This window comes from Oncorhynchus masou, chromosome 27, assembly GCF_036934945.1.
Source record: "Oncorhynchus masou masou isolate Uvic2021 chromosome 27, UVic_Omas_1.1, whole genome shotgun sequence".
Lineage (NCBI taxonomy): Eukaryota > Metazoa > Chordata > Actinopteri > Salmoniformes > Salmonidae > Oncorhynchus > Oncorhynchus masou.
In genome coordinates this window covers 2,071,284-2,093,482 of record NC_088238.1, presented here as the reverse complement: position 1 = coordinate 2,093,482, position 22,199 = coordinate 2,071,284, and the positions used below count along the sequence as shown (strand labels likewise).

Genomic DNA, 22,199 nt, shown 5'->3' with positions numbered 1-22,199 from the left:
TCCCCTCCCCCCACCTTCCTCCCTCTCTCCCTCCCCCCACCTTCCTCCCGAGTCCTTTCTTTTCTCTATGACCACAACGAGTGGGAGCCCTACCTAACCTCCATTCATACAGCTGTCGATGGGCCTCTCAATGTTCTGTGGCAGGTTCAGGTAACTTCCCCAAGATTCCTAAATGAGACAAAAACGATCAATAAAATACAATTTATTGAAGATCACAGTATGAAAAAAAATAAGAATCATTCAATAATGCAAAAGTATCTTCAGCATTTGGACATTGTTAAGAGCAAGTTGTCCTCTCTTTAATCGTACCGGCAAAAATACTGGAATATAAGACAGCATCTTCAGTAATGCAAAAACTATGTTAATACTAGGCTTGCTGAGCTCCCACATCTTCCAGTACAGTATACATTCCACTTCTTTAACAGTTTATTATCAGCGTCATCATTAGTGTTCCCTGACAGAACTATCTCCCTTTATCTCACTGTTTGGCCAGTTCCCCTTTCACTCAACAATCACATTCCAACTATAGAATTCTAGTTCTATGATTCCAACCTCTAGTTCTATGATTCCAACCTCTAGTTCTATTATTCCAACCTCTAGTTCTATTATTCCAACCTCTAGTTCTATTATTCCAACCTCTAGTTCTATGATTCCAACCTCTAGTTCTATGATTCCAACCTCTAGTTCTATGATTCCAACCTCTAGTTCTATGATTCCAACCTCTAGTTCTATGATTCCAACCTCTAGTTCTATGATTCCAACCTCTAGTTCTATGATTCCAACCTGGCCCTTCCCCCAAACAGTCCGAGGGAACCAGTGAGTAGTCGAGCAACCAATGAGAGTAGCAGCCTCTACGGATTGGCACTCCGGTGGGCCTATCATGGCCTCTGGACCAGCTTGCTTTTGCCCTCCTCCTGCTCTGCCAGCTTGAAGTGGGTGTAGGAGAGGATGCCAGTGAGTGTACAGAGGATACCCAGGCCCTGGTTTAGAGACAGGGGGTCCTGGAAGAGAACATAGCCCCCCAACAGGGTGATGCAGAACTTGAAGTGGCCAAACATGTTGTAGCTGTAGGAGTTCACCGTTAAGGTCAAATAAAAAAAGGAGCACACAGTGAATTTGAAATTTATCACATACACACCTTTGTAATATTGACCCCAGAGTTATACTAGTTGTCATGGTGATTCCTCATATCTCCGCCTCCTTATCAACAATATTGGAGGAGAAGGTCAAAGGTCCCTCCACTCTGACCTTATTCTCCAATGAGTTTTGAGTCGGAGAGACGATGTGAGGAATCGACGGAAAGATTAATTGACATTTTGAGACAGTCCTATTGGTTGACCCTTGACCTCCAGCCAGAACAAAAGGATACGTGACAGCAGAGGTGTTCCCTATGATCCAGTAGATTGACAGGTTGACTAGGAAGGCTATGAGGCCAGATAGCATCACCATGGCCTGAAGATAGAGATACAACATGTTAGCATCACCATGCTCTGAAGGGAGATACACAACATGTTAGCATCACCCTGGTCTGAAGGTAGAGATACAAAATGTTAGCATCACCATGGCCTGAAGGGAGATACACAACATGTTAGCATCACCCTGGTCTGAAGCTAGAGATACAACATGTTAGCATCACCATGGCCTGAAGGGAGAGATACAACATGTTAGCATCACCATGCTCTGAAGGTAGAGATACAACATGTTAGCATCACCATGGTCTGAAGGGAGAGATACAACATGTTAGCATCACCATGCTCTGAAGATAGAGATACAACATGTTAGCATCACCATGGTCTGAAGGTAACAACAGCACAGTAGCATGTTAGCATCACCCTGGTCTGAAGGTAACAACAGCACCGTAGCATGTTAGCATCACCCTGGTCTGAAGGTAACAACAGCACAGTAGCATGTTAGCATCACCATGGCCTGAAGGTAACAACAGCACAGTAGCATGTTAGCATCACCCTGGTCTGAAGGTAACAACAGCACAGTAGCATGTTAGCATCACCATTGCCTGAAGGTAACAACAGCACAGTAGCATGTTAGCATCACCCTGGTCTGAAGGTAACAACAGCACAGTAGCATCACCATTGCCTGAAGGTAACAACAGCACAGTAGCATGTTAGCATCACCCTGGTCTGAAGGTAACAACAGCACAGTAGCATGTTAGCATCACCCTGGTCTGAAGGTAACAACAGCACAGTAGCATGTTAGCGGCATTAGCAACATCAGTATTTTACCACTGTGTTATAACTAGTCTTTCTCCAGGGGGTGGAAGTGGAGGCTTGTAGACCTTAGGGGTCAGAACAACGGTGTTGAAGTGAGCTCCGTTGACCAAGTGGCAGGTTTGGTTGCTGGGCAGACGACAGGTCACACACAGCTGAACATGCTTTGACATGTTCGTAGAGGACTAGTGCTTGTGTGTCTTCAGTGACTCATCTCGTCTGAGTAAATCCATCACAGGATGTAGTCTCTCACTCATTCTGAAGACAACCTGAAAGTATGAAACACCTCTCTCTCTCTCAAAATAATTTACATGAACAAAATAAGACTATTTGAATATTTAGACTATAAGCCAGGATTTCCCACAAAGTCTCCTCCCCCCTTTCTAACCTTACATGCAAAAGAGCTGACTGTTTCTTTGGCCCGTCTGCTTAGGCCTGGTCTTAAAGTCTTTTTTTTTTTTACCTTTATTTAACCAGGCAAGTCAGTTAAGATCAAATTCTTATTTTCAATGACGGCCTAGGAACAGTGGGTTAACTGCCTGTTCAGGGGCAGAACGACAGATTTGTACCTTGTCAGCTCGGGGGTTTGAACTCGCAACCTTCCGGTTACTAGTCCAACGCTCTAACCACTAGGCTACACTGCCGCCCCAGTCATGCAGTATGAGGTCAGGTAGTGGGATTACAGCTGCACCATCCCTGAACCAAACCAAGGCCATGGCATTCATCAGGTTCTGAACAGACTCACAATGCTGAGTTCTTCCAACATAATGTTTCTCTGTGTGTCTCAGAGAGAGAGAGAGGAAACTGTAGAATAACTCTCAGTGACAGAGTCAACGCTGAGATCTGATTGGTGCTCTCCCCCCCCCCCTCTCTCTGTCTCTTACCAGTGCTGGGAAGGACCAGGGTCCGAAGATGCCCCCCTCCCCAGAGAGAGGTTCGAAGAAGGGCACGAGGGAGAGGAGGAAGGCAGAGGACATGGGGGCCTGGTAGTAGAGTAGCTGCATGGAGTTAACCTGGAGCTCATGCTGTTTCACACCTACCCACTGAGATAGAGGGAAGTGGGGGGGAGAGAGGGAGGTGGGGGGGGAGAGGGAGGGATGTGGGGGGGGGGGGGGGGAGATGTATCATCAATCAATTATGAGGCCTGAGATAATAGTACAATACACCTTGATGATAGAAGGTATGAATAAGGCAAGAAAGTCCACTGACGTGTTCTAGTCCCGCATCCCAACTAGCACCCATCCCAACTAGCACCCTATTCCCTTTCAAGTGCACTACTTTTGACCAGGACTCATAGGGAATAGGGTGCCATTTGGGAAGACAGCCGGTTCACCCATAGCATCACTACTTACCACCTGATAGAGGGAGGTGACGAACACTCCAAGTGTGGCAAAGACCATCCCCAGGAGGTTGAATCTCACATCATAGTAGGAGTTGAGGATCACACCTAACGTTATGGGCACCTAGTAGACAGACACACATCACCTAACGTTATGGGCACCTAGTAGACAGACACACACCACCTAACGTTATGGCACCTCGTAGACAGACACACATCACCTAACGTTAAGGGCATCTAGTAGACAGACACACATCACCTAACGTTATGGGCTCCTAGTAGACAGACACACATCACCTAACGTTATGGCACCTAGTAGACAGACACACATCACCTAACGTTATGGGCTCCTAGTAGACAGACACACATCACCTAACGTTATGGCACCTCGTAGACAGACACACATCACCTAACGTTATGGGCACCTAGTAGACAGACACACATCACCTAACGTTATAGGCACCTAGTAGACAGACACACATCACCTAACGTTATGGGCACCTAGTAGACAGACACACATCACCTAACGTTATGGGCACCTAGTAGAGACACACACCACTTAACGTTATGGGCATCTAGTAGACAGACACACATCACCTAACGTTATGGGCACCTAGTAGACAGACACACATCACCTAACGTTATGGCACCTAGTAGACAGACACACATCACCTAACGCTATGGGCTCCTAGTAGACAGACACACATCACCTAACGTTATGGGCACCTAGTAGACAGACACACATCACCTAACGTTATGGCACCTAGTAGACAGACACACATCACCTAACGTTATGGGCTCCTAGTAGACAGACACACATCACCTAACGTTATGGCACCTAGTAGACAGACACACATCACCTAAAGTTATGGCACCTAGTAGACAGACACACATCACCTAACGTTATGGCACCTCGTAGACAGACACACATCACCTAACGTTATGGGCACCTAGTAGACAGACACACATCACCTAACGTTATGGGCACCTAGTAGACAGACACACATCACCTAACGTTATGGGCACCTCGAAGACAGACACACATCACCTAACGTTATGGGCACCTAGTAGACAGACACACATCACCTAACGTTATGGCACCTAGTAGACAGACACACATCACCTAACGTTATGGGCACCTAGTAGACAGACACACATCACCTAACGCTATGGGCACCTAGTAGACAGACACACATCACCTAACGTTATGGCACCTAGTAGACATACACACATCACCTAACGTTATGGCACCTAGTAGACAGACACACATCACCTAACGCTATGGGCATCTAGTAGACAGACACACATCACCTAACGTTATGGGCATCTAGTAGACAGACACACATCACCTAACGTTATGGGCATCTAGTAGACAGACACACATCACCTAACGTTATGGGCACCTAGTAGACAGACACACATCACCTAACGTTATGGGCACCTAGTAGACAGACACACATCACCTAACGTTATGGGCATCTAGTAGACAGACACACATCACCTAACGTTATGGGCACCTAGTAGACAAACACACATCACCTAACGCTATGGGCACCTCATAGACAGACACACATCACCTAACGTTATGGGCACCTAGTAGACAGACACACATCACCTAACGTTATGGGCACCTAGTAGACAGACACACATCACCTAACGTTATGGGCACCTAGTAGACAGACACACATCACCTAACGTTATGGGCATCTAGTAGACAGACACACATCACCTAACGTTATGGGCACCTAGTAGACAGACACACATCACCTAACGTTATGGGCATCTAGTAGACAGACACACATCACCTAACGTTATGGGCACCTAGTAGACAGACACACATCACCTAACGTTATGGGCACCTAGTAGACAGACACACATCACCTAACGTTATGGGCACCTAGTAGACAGACACACATCACCTAACGTTATGGGCACCTAGTAGACAGACACACATCACCTAACGTTATGGGCACCTAGTAGACAGACACACATCACCTAACGTTATGGCACCTAGTAGACAGACACACATCACCTAACGTTATGGCACCTAGTAGACATACACACATCACCTAACGTTATGGCACCTAGTAGACAGACACACATCACCTAACGCTATGGGCATCTAGTAGACAGACACACATCACCTAACGTTATGGGCATCTAGTAGACAGACACACATCACCTAACGTTATGGGCATCTAGTAGACAGACACACATCACCTAACGTTATGGGCACCTAGTAGACAGACACACATCACCTAACGTTATGGGCACCTAGTAGACAGACACACATCACCTAACGTTATGGGCACCTAGTAGACAGACACACATCACCTAACGTTATGGGCACCTAGTAGACAGACACACATCACCTAACGTTATGGGCACCTAGTAGACAGACACACATCACCTAACGTTATGGGCACCTAGTAGACAGACACACATCACCTAACGTTATGGGCACTTCGTAGACAGACACACATCACCTAACGTTATGGGCACCTAGTAGACAGACACACATCACCTAACGTTATGGGCACTTCGTAGACAGACACACATCACCTAACGTTATGGGCACCTAGTAGACAGACACACATCACCTAACGTTATGGGCACCTAGTAGACAGACACACATCACCTCACGTTATGGGCACCTAGTAGACAGACACACATCACCTAACGTTATGGGCACCTAGTAGACAGACACACATCACCTAACGTTATGGGCACCTAGTAGAGACACACACCACCTAACGTTATGGGCATCTAGTAGACAGACACACATCACCTAACGTTATGGGCACCTAGTAGACAGACACACATCATCTAACGTTATGGCACCTAGTAGACAGACACACATCACCTAACGTTATGGGCACCTAGTAGACAGACACACATCACCTAACGTTATGGGCACCTAGTAGACAGACACACATCACCTAACGTTATGGCACCTAGTAGACAGACACACATCACCTAACGTTATGGGCTCCTAGTAGACAGACACACATCACCTAACGTTATGGCACCTAGTAGACAGACACACATCACCTAACGTTATGGGCTCCTAGTAGACAGACACACATCACCTAACGTTATGGCACCTCGTAGACAGACACACATCACCTAACGTTATGGGCACCTAGTAGACAGACACACATCACCTAACGTTATGGGCACCTAGTAGACAGACACACATCACCTAACGTTATGGGCACCTCGAAGACAGACACACATCACCTAACGTTATGGGCACCTAGTAGACAGACACACATCACCTAACGTTATGGCACCTAGTAGACAGACACACATCACCTAACGTTATGGGCACCTAGTAGACAGACACACATCACCTAACGTTATGGGCACCTAGTAGACAGACACACATCACCTAACGTTATGGCACCTAGTAGACATACACACATCACCTAACGTTATGGCACCTAGTAGACAGACACACATCACCTAACGCTATGGGCATCTAGTAGACAGACACACATCACCTAACGTTATGGGCATCTAGTAGACAGACACACATCACCTAACGTTATGGGCATCTAGTAGACAGACACACATCACCTAACGTTATGGGCACCTAGTAGACAGACACACATCACCTAACGTTATGGGCACCTAGTAGACAGACACACATCACCTAACGTTATGGGCATCTAGTAGACAGACACACATCACCTAACGTTATGGGCACCTAGTAGACAAACACACATCACCTAACGCTATGGGCACCTCATAGACAGACACACATCACCTAACGTTATGGGCACCTAGTAGACAGACACACATCACCTAACGTTATGGGCACCTAGTAGACAGACACACATCACCTAACGTTATGGGCACCTAGTAGACAGACACACATCACCTAACGTTATGGGCATCTAGTAGACAGACACACATCACCTAACGTTATGGGCACCTAGTAGACAGACACACATCACCTAACGTTATGGGCATCTAGTAGACAGACACACATCACCTAACGTTATGGGCACCTAGTAGACAGACACACATCACCTAACGTTATGGGCACCTAGTAGACAGACACACATCACCTAACGTTATGGGCACCTAGTAGACAGACACACATCACCTAACGTTATGGGCACCTAGTAGACAGACACACATCACCTAACGTTATGGGCACCTAGTAGACAGACACACATCACCTAACGTTATGGCACCTAGTAGACAGACACACATCACCTAACGTTATGGCACCTAGTAGACATACACACATCACCTAACGTTATGGCACCTAGTAGACAGACACACATCACCTAACGCTATGGGCATCTAGTAGACAGACACACATCACCTAACGTTATGGGCATCTAGTAGACAGACACACATCACCTAACGTTATGGGCATCTAGTAGACAGACACACATCACCTAACGTTATGGGCACCTAGTAGACAGACACACATCACCTAACGTTATGGGCACCTAGTAGACAGACACACATCACCTAACGTTATGGGCACCTAGTAGACAGACACACATCACCTAACGTTATGGGCACCTAGTAGACAGACACACATCACCTAACGTTATGGGCACCTAGTAGACAGACACACATCACCTAACGTTATGGGCACTTCGTAGACAGGCACACATCACCTAACGTTATGGGCACCTAGTAGACAGACACACATCACCTAACGTTATGGGCACCTCGTAGACAGACACACATCACCTAACGTTATGGGCACCTCGTAGACAGACACACATCACCTAACGTTATGGGCATCTAGTAGACAGACACACATCACCTAACGTTATGGGCACTTCGTAGACAGGCACACATCACCTAACGTTATGGCACCTAGTAGACATACACACATCACCTAACGTTATGGCACCTAGTAGACAGACACACATCACCTAACGCTATGGGCATCTAGTAGACAGACACACATCACCTAACGTTATGGGCATCTAGTAGACAGACACACATCACCTAACGTTATGGGCACCTCGTAGACAGACACACATCACCTAACGTTATGGGCACCTCGTAGACAGACACACATCACCTAACGTTATGGGCATCTAGTAGACAGACACACATCACCTAACGTTATGGGCATCTAGTAGACAGACACACATCACCTAACGTTATGGGCACCTAGTAGACAGACACACATCACCTAACGTTATGGCACCTAGTAGACAGACACAGACACACATCACCTAACGTTATGGGCATCTAGTAGACAGACACACATCACCTAACGTTATGGGCACCTAGTAGACAGACACACATCACCTAACGTTATGGCACCTAGTAGACAGACACACATCACCTAACGTTATGGGCATCTAGTAGACAGACACACATCACCTAACGTTATGGGCACCTAGTAGACAGACACACATCACCTAACGTTATGGCACCTAGTAGACAGACACACATCACCTAACGTTATGGGCATCTAGTAGACAGACACACATCACCTAACGTTATGGGCATCTAGTAGACAGACACACATCACCTAACGTTATGGGCACCTAGTAGACAGACACACATCACCTAACGTTATGGGCACCTAGTAGACAGACACACATCACCTAACGTTATGGGCACTTCGTAGACAGACACACATCACCTAACGTTATGGGCACCTAGTAGACAGACACACATCACCTAACGTTATGGGCACTTCGTAGACAGACACACATCACCTAACGTTATGGGCACCTAGTAGACAGACACACATCACCTAACGTTATGGGCACCTAGTAGACAGACACACATCACCTAACGTTATGGGCACTTCGTAGACAGACACACATCACCTAACGTTATGGCACCTAGTAGACATACACACATCACCTAACGCTATGGGCACCTAGTAGACAGACACACATCACCTAACGTTATGGGCACCTCGTAGACAGACACACATCACCTAACATTATGGGCACCTAGTAGACAGACACACATCACCTAACGTTATGGGCACCTAGTAGACAGACACACATCACCTAACGTTATGGCACCTAGTAGACAGACACACATCACCTAACATTATGGGCATCTAGTAGACAGACACACATCACCTAACGTTATGGGCATCTAGTAGACAGACACACATCACCTAACGTTATGGGCACCTAAGACAGACACACATCACCTAACGTTATGGGCATCTAGTAGACAGACACACATCACCTAACGCTATGGGCACCTAGTAGACAGACACACATCACCTAACGTTATGGGCATCTAGTAGACAGACACACATCACCTAACGTTATGGGCACCTAGTAGACAGACACACATCACCTAACGTTATGGCACCTAGTAGACAGACACACATCACCTAACGTTATGGGCATCTAGTAGACAGACACACATCACCTAACGTTATGGGCACCTAGTAGACAGACACACATCACCTAACGTTATGGCACCTAGTAGACAGACACACATCACCTAACGTTATGGGCATCTAGTAGACAGACACACATCACCTAACGTTATGGGCACCTAGTAGACAGACACACATCACCTAACGTTATGGCACCTAGTAGACAGACACACATCACCTAACATTATGGGCATCTAGTAGACAGACACACATCACCTAACGTTATGGGCATCTAGTAGACAGACACACATCACCTAACGTTATGGGCACCTAGTAGACAAACACACATCACCTAACGCTATGGGCACCTCATAGACAGACACACATCACCTAACGTTATGGGCACCTAGTAGACAAACACACATCACCTAACGCTATGGGCACCTCATAGACAGACACACATCACCTAACGTTATGGGCATCTAGTAGACAGACACACATCACCTAACGTTATGGGCACCTAGTAGACAGACACACATCACCTAACGTTATGGGCACCTAGTAGACAGACACACATCACCTAACGTTATGGGCACCTAGTAGACAGACACACATCACCTAACGTTATGGGCACCTAGTAGACAGACACACATCACCTAACATTATGGGCACCTAGTAGACAGAAACACATCACCTAACGCTATGGGCACCTAGTAGACAGACACACATCACCTAACGTTATGGGCATCTAGTAGACAGACACACATCACCTAACGTTATGGGCACCTAGTAGACAAACACACATCACCTAACGCTATGGGCACCTCATAGACAGACACACATCACCTAACGTTATGGGCATCTAGTAGACAGACACACATCACCTAACGTTATGGGCACCTAGTAGACAGACACACATCACCTAACGTTATGGGCACCTAGTAGACAGACACACATCACCTAACGTTATGGGCATCTAGTAGACAGACACACATCACCTAACGTTATGGGCACCTAGTAGACAGACACACATCACCTAACGTTATGGGCACCTAGTAGACAGACACACATCACCTAACGTTATGGGCACCTAGTAGACAGACACACATCACCTAACGTTATGGGCACCTAGTAGACAGACACACATCACCTAACGTTATGGGCACCTAGTAGACAGACACACATCACCTAACGTTATGGGCTCTAGTAGACAGACACACATCACCTAACGGTATGGCACCTCGTAGACAGACACACATCACCTAACGTTAAGGGCATCTAGTAGACAGACACACATCACCTAACGTTATGGGCTCCTAGTAGACAGACACACATCACCTAACGTTATGGCACCTAGTAGACAGACACACATCACCTAACGTTATGGGCTCCTAGTAGACAGACACACATCACCTAACGTTATGGCACCTCGTAGACAGACACACATCACCTAACGTTATGGGCACCTAGTAGACAGACACACATCACCTAACGTTATGGGCACCTAGTAGACAGACACACATCACCTAACGTTATGGGCACCTAGTAGACAGACACACATCACCTAACGTTATGGGCACCTAGTAGACAGACACACATCACCTAACGTTATGGGCACCTAGTAGAGACACACACCACCTAACGTTATGGGCATCTAGTAGACAGACACACATCACCTAACGTTATGGCACCTAGTAGACAGACACACATCACCTAACGCAATGGGCTCCTAGTAGACAGACACACATCACCTAACGTTATGGGCACCTAGTAGACAGACACACATCACCTAACGTTATGGCACCTAGTAGACAGACACACATCACCTAACGTTATGGCACCTAGTAGACAGACACACATCACCTAACGTTATGGGCACCTAGTAGACAGACACACATCACCTAACGTTATGGGCACCTAGTAGACAGACACACATCACCTAACGTTATGGCACCTAGTAGACAGACACACATCACCTAACGTTATGGGCTCCTAGTAGACAGACACACATCACCTAACGTTATGGCACCTAGTAGACAGACACACATCACCTAACGTTATGGGCTCCTAGTAGACAGACACACATCACCTAACGTTATGGCACCTCGTAGACAGACACACATCACCTAACGTTATGGGCACCTAGTAGACAGACACACATCACCTAACGTTATGGGCACCTAGTAGACAGACACACATCACCTAACGTTATGGGCACCTCGTAGACAGACACATCACCTAACGTTATGGGCACCTAGTAGACAGACACACATCACCTAACGTTATGGCACCTAGTAGACAGACACACATCACCAAAGTTATGGGCACCTAGTAGACAGACACACATCACCTAACGCTATGGGCACCTAGTAGACAGACACACATCACCTAACGTTATGGCACCTAGTAGACATACACACATCACCTAACGTTATGGCACCTAGTAGACAGACACACATCACCTAACGCTATGGGCATCTAGTAGACAGACACACATCACCTAACGTTATGGGCATCTAGTAGACAGACACACATCACCTAACGTTATGGGCACCTAGTAGACAGACACACATCACCTAACGTTATGGGCACCTAGTAGACAGACACACATCACCTAACGTTATGGGCACCTAGTAGACAGACACACATCACCTAACGTTATGGGCACCTAGTAGAGACACACACCACCTAACGTTATGGGCACCTAGTAGACAGACACACATCACCTAACGTTATGGGCACCTAGTAGACAGACACACATCACCTAACGTTATGGGCACCTAGTAGACAGACACACATCACCTAACGTTATGGGCATCTAGTAGACAGACACACATCACCTAACGTTATGGGCACCTAGTAGACAGACACACATCACCTAACGTTATGGGCACCTAGTAGACAGACACACATCACCTAACGTTATGGGCACCTAGTAGACAGACACACATCACCTAACGTTATGGGCACTTCGTAGACAGACACACATCACCTAACGTTATGGGCACCTAGTAGACAGACACACATCACCTAACGTTATGGGCACTTCATAGACAGACACACATCACCTAACGTTATGGGCACCTAGTAGACAGACACACATCACCTAACGTTATGGGCACCTAGTAGACAGACACACATCACCTAACGTTATGGGCACCTAGTAGACAGACACACATCACCTAACGTTATGGGCACCTAGTAGACAGACACACATCACCTAACGTTATGGGCATCTAGTAGACAGACACACATCACCTAACGTTATGGGCTCCTAGTAGACAGACACACATCACCTAACGTTATGGCACCTAGTAGACAGACACACATCACCTAACGTTATGGGCTCCTAGTAGACAGACACACATCACCTAACGTTATGGCACCTCGTAGACAGACACACATCACCTAACGTTATGGGCACCTAGTAGACAGACACACATCACCTAACGTTATGGGCACCTAGTAGACAGACACACATCACCTAACGTTATGGGCACCTCGTAGACAGACACACATCACCTAACGTTATGGGCACCTAGTAGACAGACACACATCACCTAACGTTATGGCACCTAGTAGACAGACACACATCACCAAAGTTATGGGCACCTAGTAGACAGACACACATCACCTAACGCTATGGGCACCTAGTAGACAGACACACATCACCTAACGTTATGGCACCTAGTAGACATACACACATCACCTAACGTTATGGCACCTAGTAGACAGACACACATCACCTAACGCTATGGGCATCTAGTAGACAGACACACATCACCTAACGTTATGGGCTCCTAGTAGACAGACACACATCACCTAACGTTATGGCACCTAGTAGACAGACACACATCACCTAACGTTATGGGCTCCTAGTAGACAGACACACATCACCTAACGTTATGGCACCTCGTAGACAGACACACATCACCTAACGTTATGGGCACCTAGTAGACAGACACACATCACCTAACGTTATGGCACCTAGTAGACAGACACACATCACCTAACGTTATGGGCATCTAGTAGACAGACACACATCACCTAACGTTATGGGCATCTAGTAGACAGACACACATCACCTAACGTTATGGGCACCTAGTAGACAGACACACATCACCTAACGTTATGGGCACCTAGTAGACAGACACACATCACCTAACGTTATGGGCACTTCGTAGACAGACACACATCACCTAACGTTATGGGCACCTAGTAGACAGACACACATCACCTAACGTTATGGGCACTTCGTAGACAGACACACATCACCTAACGTTATGGGCACCTAGTAGACAGACACACATCACCTAACGTTATGGGCACCTAGTAGACAGACACACATCACCTAACGCTATGGGCACCTAGTAGACAGACACACATCACCTAACGTTATGGGCACCTCGTAGACAGACACACATCACCTAACGTTATGGGCACCTAAGACAGACACACATCACCTAACGTTATGGGCATCTAGTAGACAGACACACATCACCTAACGTTATGGGCATCTAGTAGACAGACACACATCACCTAACGTTATGGGCACCTAGTAGACAGACACACATCACCTAACGTTATGGCACCTAGTAGACAGACACACATCACCTAACGTTATGGGCATCTAGTAGACAGACACACATCACCTAACGTTATGGGCACCTAGTAGACAGACACACATCACCTAACGTTATGGCACCTAGTAGACAGACACACATCACCTAACGTTATGGGCATCTAGTAGACAGACACACATCACCTAACGTTATGGGCACCTAGTAGACAGACACACATCACCTAACGTTATGGCACCTAGTAGACAGACACACATCACCTAACATTATGGGCATCTAGTAGACAGACACACATCACCTAACGTTATGGGCATCTAGTAGACAGACACACATCACCTAACGTTATGGGCACCTAGTAGACAAACACACATCACCTAACGCTATGGGCACCTCATAGACAGACACACATCACCTAACGTTATGGGCACCTAGTAGACAAACACACATCACCTAACGCTATGGGCACCTCATAGACAGACACACATCACCTAACGTTATGGGCATCTAGTAGACAGACACACATCACCTAACGTTATGGGCACCTAGTAGACAGACACACATCACCTAACGTTATGGGCACCTAGTAGACAGACACACATCACCTAACGTTATGGGCACCTAGTAGACAGACACACATCACCTAACGTTATGGGCACCTAGTAGACAGACACACATCACCTAACATTATGGGCACCTAGTAGACAGAAACACATCACCTAACGCTATGGGCACCTAGTAGACAGACACACATCACCTAACGTTATGGGCATCTAGTAGACAGACACACATCACCTAACGTTATGGGCACCTAGTAGACAAACACACATCACCTAACGCTATGGGCACCTCATAGACAGACACACATCACCTAACGTTATGGGCATCTAGTAGACAGACACACATCACCTAACGTTATGGGCACCTAGTAGACAGACACACATCACCTAACGTTATGGGCACCTAGTAGACAGACACACATCACCTAACGTTATGGGCATCTAGTAGACAGACACACATCACCTAACGTTATGGGCACCTAGTAGACAGACACACATCACCTAACGTTATGGGCACCTAGTAGACAGACACACATCACCTAACGTTATGGGCACCTAGTAGACAGACACACATCACCTAACGTTATGGGCACCTAGTAGACAGACACACATCACCTAACGTTATGGGCACCTAGTAGACAGACACACATCACCTAACGTTATGGGCTCCTAGTAGACAGACACACATCACCTAACGGTATGGCACCTCGTAGACAGACACACATCACCTAACGTTAAGGGCATCTAGTAGACAGACACACATCACCTAACGTTATGGGCTCCTAGTAGACAGACACACATCACCTAACGTTATGGCACCTAGTAGACAGACACACATCACCTAACGTTATGGGCTCCTAGTAGACAGACACACATCACCTAACGTTATGGCACCTCGTAGACAGACACACATCACCTAACGTTATGGGCACCTAGTAGACAGACACACATCACCTAACGTTATGGGCACCTAGTAGACAGACACACATCACCTAACGTTATGGGCACCTAGTAGACAGACACACATCACCTAACGTTATGGGCACCTAGTAGACAGACACACATCACCTAACGTTATGGGCTCCTAGTAGACAGACACACATCACCTAACGTTATGGGCACCTAGTAGACAGACACACATCACCTAACGTTATGGCACCTAGTAGACAGACACACATCACCTAACGTTATGGCACCTAGTAGACAGACACACATCACCTAACGTTATGGGCACCTAGTAGACAGACACACATCACCTAACGTTATGGGCACCTAGTAGACAGACACACATCACCTAACGTTATGGCACCTAGTAGACAGACACACATCACCTAACGTTATGGGCTCCTAGTAGACAGACACACATCACCTAACGTTATGGCACCTAGTAGACAGACACACATCACCTAACGTTATGGGCTCCTAGTAGACAGACACACATCACCTAACGTTATGGCACCTCGTAGACAGACACACATCACCTAACGTTATGGGCACCTAGTAGACAGACACACATCACCTAACGTTATGGGCACCTCGTAGACAGACACACATCACCTAACGTTATGGGCACCTCGTAGACAGACACACATCACCTAACGTTATGGGCACCTAGTAGACAGACACACATCACCTAACGTTATGGCACCTAGTAGACAGACACACATCACCAAAGTTATGGGCACCTAGTAGACAGACACACATCACCTAACGCTATGGGCACCTAGTAGACAGACACACATCACCTAACGTTATGGCACCTAGTAGACATACACACATCACCTAACGTTATGGCACCTAGTAGACAGACACACATCACCTAACGCTATGGGCATCTAGTAGACAGACACACATCACCTAACGTTATGGGCATCTAGTAGACAGACACACATCACCTAACGTTATGGGCACCTAGTAGACAGACACACATCACCTAACGTTATGGGCACCTAGTAGACAGACACACATCACCTAACGTTATGGGCACCTAGTAGACAGACACACATCACCTAACGTTATGGGCACCTAGTAGAGACACACACCACCTAACGTTATGGGCACCTAGTAGACAGACACACATCACCTAACGTTATGGGCACCTAGTAGACAGACACACATCACCTAACGTTATGGGCACCTAGTAGACAGACACACATCACCTAACGTTATGGGCATCTAGTAGACAGACACACATCACCTAACGTTATGGGCACCTAGTAGACAGACACACATCACCTAACGTTATGGGCACCTAGTAGACAGACACACATCACCTAACGTTATGGGCACCTAGTAGACAGACACACATCACCTAACGTTATGGGCACTTCGTAGACAGACACACATCACCTAACGTTATGGGCACCTAGTAGACAGACACACATCACCTAACGTTATGGGCACTTCATAGACAGACACACATCACCTAACGTTATGGGCACCTAGTAGACAGACACACATCACCTAACGTTATGGGCACCTAGTAGACAGACACACATCACCTAACGTTATGGGCACCTAGTAGACAGACACACATCACCTAACGTTATGGGCACCTAGTAGACAGACACACATCACCTAACGTTATGGGCATCTAGTAGACAGACACACATCACCTAACGTTATGGGCTCCTAGTAGACAGACACACATCACCTAACGTTATGGCACCTAGTAGACAGACACACATCACCTAACGTTATGGGCTCCTAGTAGACAGACACACATCACCTAACGTTATGGCACCTCGTAGACAGACACACATCACCTAACGTTATGGGCACCTAGTAGACAGACACACATCACCTAACGTTATGGGCACCTAGTAGACAGACACACATCACCTAACGTTATGGGCACCTCGTAGACAGACACACATCACCTAACGTTATGGGCACCTAGTAGACAGACACACATCACCTAACGTTATGGCACCTAGTAGACAGACACACATCACCAAAGTTATGGGCACCTAGTAGACAGACACACATCACCTAACGCTATGGGCACCTAGTAGACAGACACACATCACCTAACGTTATGGCACCTAGTAGACATACACACATCACCTAACGTTATGGCACCTAGTAGACAGACACACATCACCTAACGCTATGGGCATCTAGTAGACAGACACACATCACCTAACGTTATGGGCATCTAGTAGACAGACACACATCACCTAACGTTATGGGCACCTAGTAGACAGACACACATCACCTAACGTTATGGGCACCTAGTAGACAGACACACATCACCTAACGTTATGGGCACCTAGTAGACAGACACACATCACCTAACGTTATGGGCACCTAGTAGAGACACACACCACCTAACGTTATGGGCACCTAGTAGACAGACACACATCACCTAACGTTATGGGCACCTAGTAGACAGACACACATCACCTAACGTTATGGGCACCTAGTAGACAGACACACATCACCTAACGTTATGGGCATCTAGTAGACAGACACACATCACCTAACGTTATGGGCACCTAGTAGACAGACACACATCACCTAACGTTATGGGCACCTAGTAGACAGACACACATCACCTAACGTTATGGGCACCTAGTAGACAGACACACATCACCTAACGTTATGGGCACTTCGTAGACAGACACACATCACCTAACGTTATGGGCACCTAGTAGACAGACACACATCACCTAACGTTATGGGCACTTCATAGACAGACACACATCACCTAACGTTATGGGCACCTAGTAGACAGACACACATCACCTAACGTTATGGGCACCTAGTAGACAGACACACATCACCTAACGTTATGGGCACCTAGTAGACAGACACACATCACCTAACGTTATGGGCATCTAGTAGACAGACACACATCACCTAACGTTATGGGCACCTAGTAGACAGACACACATCACCTAACGCTATGGGCACCTAGTAGACAGACACACATCACCTAACGTTATGGGCATCTAGTAGACAGACACACATCACCTAACGTTATGGGCACCTAGTAGACAAACACACATCACCTAACGCTATGGGCACCTCATAGACAGACACACATCACCTAACGTTATGGGCATCTAGTAGACAGACACACATCACCTAACGTTATGGGCACCTAGTAGACAGACACACATCACCTAACGTTATGGGCACCTAGTAGACAGACACACATCACCTAACGTTATGGGCATCTAGTAGACAGACACACATCACCTAACGTTATGGGCACCTAGTAGACAGACACACATCACCTAACGTTATGGGCACCTAGTAGACAGACACACATCACCTAACGTTATGGGCACCTAGTAGACAGACACACATCACCTAACGTTATGGGCACCTAGTAGACAGACACACATCACCTAACGCTATGGGCACCTAGTAGACAGACACACATCACCTAACGTTATGGGCATCTAGTAGACAGACACACATCACCTAACGTTATGGGCACCTAGTAGACAGACACACATCACCTAACGTAATGGGCACCTAGTAGACAGACACACATCACCTAACGCTATGGGCACCTAGTAGACAGACACACATCACCTAACGTTATGGCACCTAGTAGACATACACACATCACCTAACGTTATGGCACCTAGTAGACAGACACACATCACCTAACGTTATGGGCATCTAGTAGACAGACACACATCACCTAACGTTATGGGCATCTAGTAGACAGACACACATCACCTAACGTTATGGGCACCTAGTAGACAGACACACATCACCTAACGTAATGGGCACCTAGTAGACAGACACACATCACCTAACGCTATGGGCACCTAGTAGACAGACACACATCACCTAACGTTATGGGCATCTAGTAGACAGACACACATCACCTAACGTTATGGGCACCTAGTAGACAGACACACATCACCTAACGTAATGGGCACCTAGTAGACAGACACACATCACCTAACGCTATGGGCACCTAGTAGACAGACACACATCACCTAACGTTATGGCACCTAGTAGACATACACACATCACCTAACGTTATGGCACCTAGTAGACAGACACACATCACCTAACGTTATGGGCATCTAGTAGACAGACACACATCACCTAACGTTATGGGCATCTAGTAGACAGACACACATCACCTAACGTTATGGGCACCTAGGAGACAGACACACATCACCTAACGTTATGGGCACCTAGTAGACAGACACACATCACCTAACGCTATGGGCACCTAGTAGACAGACACACATCACCTAACGTTATGGGCACCTAGTAGACAAACACACATCACCTAACGCTATGGGCACCTAGTAGACAGACACACATCACCTAACGTTATGGGCACCTAGTAGACAAACACACATCACCTAACGTTATGGGCATCTAGTAGACAGACACACATCACCTAACGTTATGGCACCTCGTAGACAGACACACAGGAACACAGCAGTTAAATAGTGTTACTGTAACCATAAAAATACATTTAAAAAGTTAGGATTAGTTTTTTTATTTATTTAACCTTTATTTAACTAGGCAAGTCAGTTAAGAACAAATTCTTATTTACAATGACGGCCTAGGTACAGTGGGTTAACTGCCTGTTCAGGGGCAGAACGACAGATTTGTACCTTGTCAGCTCGGGGGTTTGAACTTGCAACATTTCAGTTACTAGTCCAACACCCTAACCACTAGGCTACCCTGCCGCCCCTCCACTCTAACCACTAGGCTACCCTGCCACCTCTACACTCTAACCACTAGGCTACCCTGCCACCTCTACACTCTAACCACTAGGCTACCCTGCCGCCCCAGGGTTTGAAAGGGGTACTTCAGGATTTAGTCAATGATGCCCTTTATCTACTTCCCCAGAGTCAGATGAACTAGTGGACACCATATGTATGTCTAATGCGTGCAGTTTGAAGGAAGTTGCTAACATAATGACTAGAAGTCTATGGATATCTGCTAGCATGCTAGTAGGTGTAATGACTAGAAGTCTATGGATATCTGCTAGCATGCTAGTTATATAATATTAATATTGCCAATTTCACATACAATATTGTCACATTTGGTTTATTCCAATATGATAATGAATTCAATTTCCTGGTCAATATTTTTATTGTATTATTGAAATGTATTTTTTGAAAGAGAGCTTTATCTTTTTTATTTTGCAATCATTAAGATGAGTTTAAAAAAAAAAAACATGCCCTGAAACTCACTACTACATTTGAAGCATCATTTAATGTATATAAGACCTCTGTTTGTAAAAGTTTATTTTTCTTAAAACTTGTGTGCTTGGTTGTGTAATAATTCAGCTTCCGTTATGTTTGTACAATTGGAAAAGTATTGAATATAAAAAAAAAAAGTGAATTCTCAATAAATGCCAATCTGCCATTCTGCATGGAATTCTAGATAGTTTGTAGCAGACAGCATTTGTACATTGCAAACCCCCCCCCCCCCCCCCCACCTACCAAAGTCAACTTGATCTTGGTGGAGAATGTCTTCTTGTAGTACATTGTCTGTATGACGATGATCACAGGAGTTGTCATCGCTTTGGCCAGCTGGTAGGTACCGATGGTGTTGTTTTGTAAAGACAGATTGGTGAAAGCCACGAAGCCACAGAAGCTTAGAGCGAGCCAGATAATTTTGGTGGGTTGGAGACTCTTTGGCGCAAATATGTCCATCTTCTGGCATACCCATAGTCCAAGCCATGTCACAACGAAATGAATCAGGGTTAGAGTCATGTTTGGAAAGCCATAGTGAACATAGATCCATTTGTTGATGAAAACGATGCATATCGATGATAGCAAATTGGCCAATAATCCAATGACGAGGCGGCTGTTCGAGAAAAGGTCTGACAGTCGGTTAGCCATGGTCGTCTTGAGAACTGTCCTGTAAAATCTACATACAGGTTTCAGTAGTACTGTATAGTATGAAGCTAGGTAGCTAATGTAAACCAAAAAAAATGTCTACCCTCTGCCACACATCAGGAAAAGTTGCGGGGGTCTCTCCAGGCTTCGACACTACCGACTGATCGGGCATACATCCCCTTTCGTAAAAATGTACAGGGCCTATACAGTGGCATTACATTCTAGAGTATTTCAGTCCTGCATGTAGAGTTAGCGTTGTACAACTTTCATACCATCGCATGTGGGTCATACAGGAAAGAGCCTGGTGGCAAACTTAACGGGAGGAGTGACG

The 22,199-nt window shown here is 46.2% G+C and overlaps 1 protein-coding gene across 1 annotated transcript; it reads right to left on the bottom strand.

Moving 5' to 3' along the window:
• Nucleotides 1-186: 186 nt before the first annotated feature.
• On the bottom strand, nt 187-22,183 carry LOC135515555 (solute carrier family 35 member E3). The gene is made up of 5 exons (XM_064939175.1): nt 21,470-22,183; nt 3,578-3,688; nt 3,110-3,268; nt 1,370-1,452; nt 187-1,065 (listed from the first exon to the last, which is right to left on the bottom strand). The coding sequence occupies exons 1-5, from the start codon at nt 21,869-21,871 to the stop codon at nt 879-881; spliced, it is 942 nt and encodes a 313-aa protein (XP_064795247.1). The 5' UTR covers nt 21,872-22,183; the 3' UTR covers nt 187-878.
• Between the last annotated feature and the right edge of the window lie 16 nt (nt 22,184-22,199).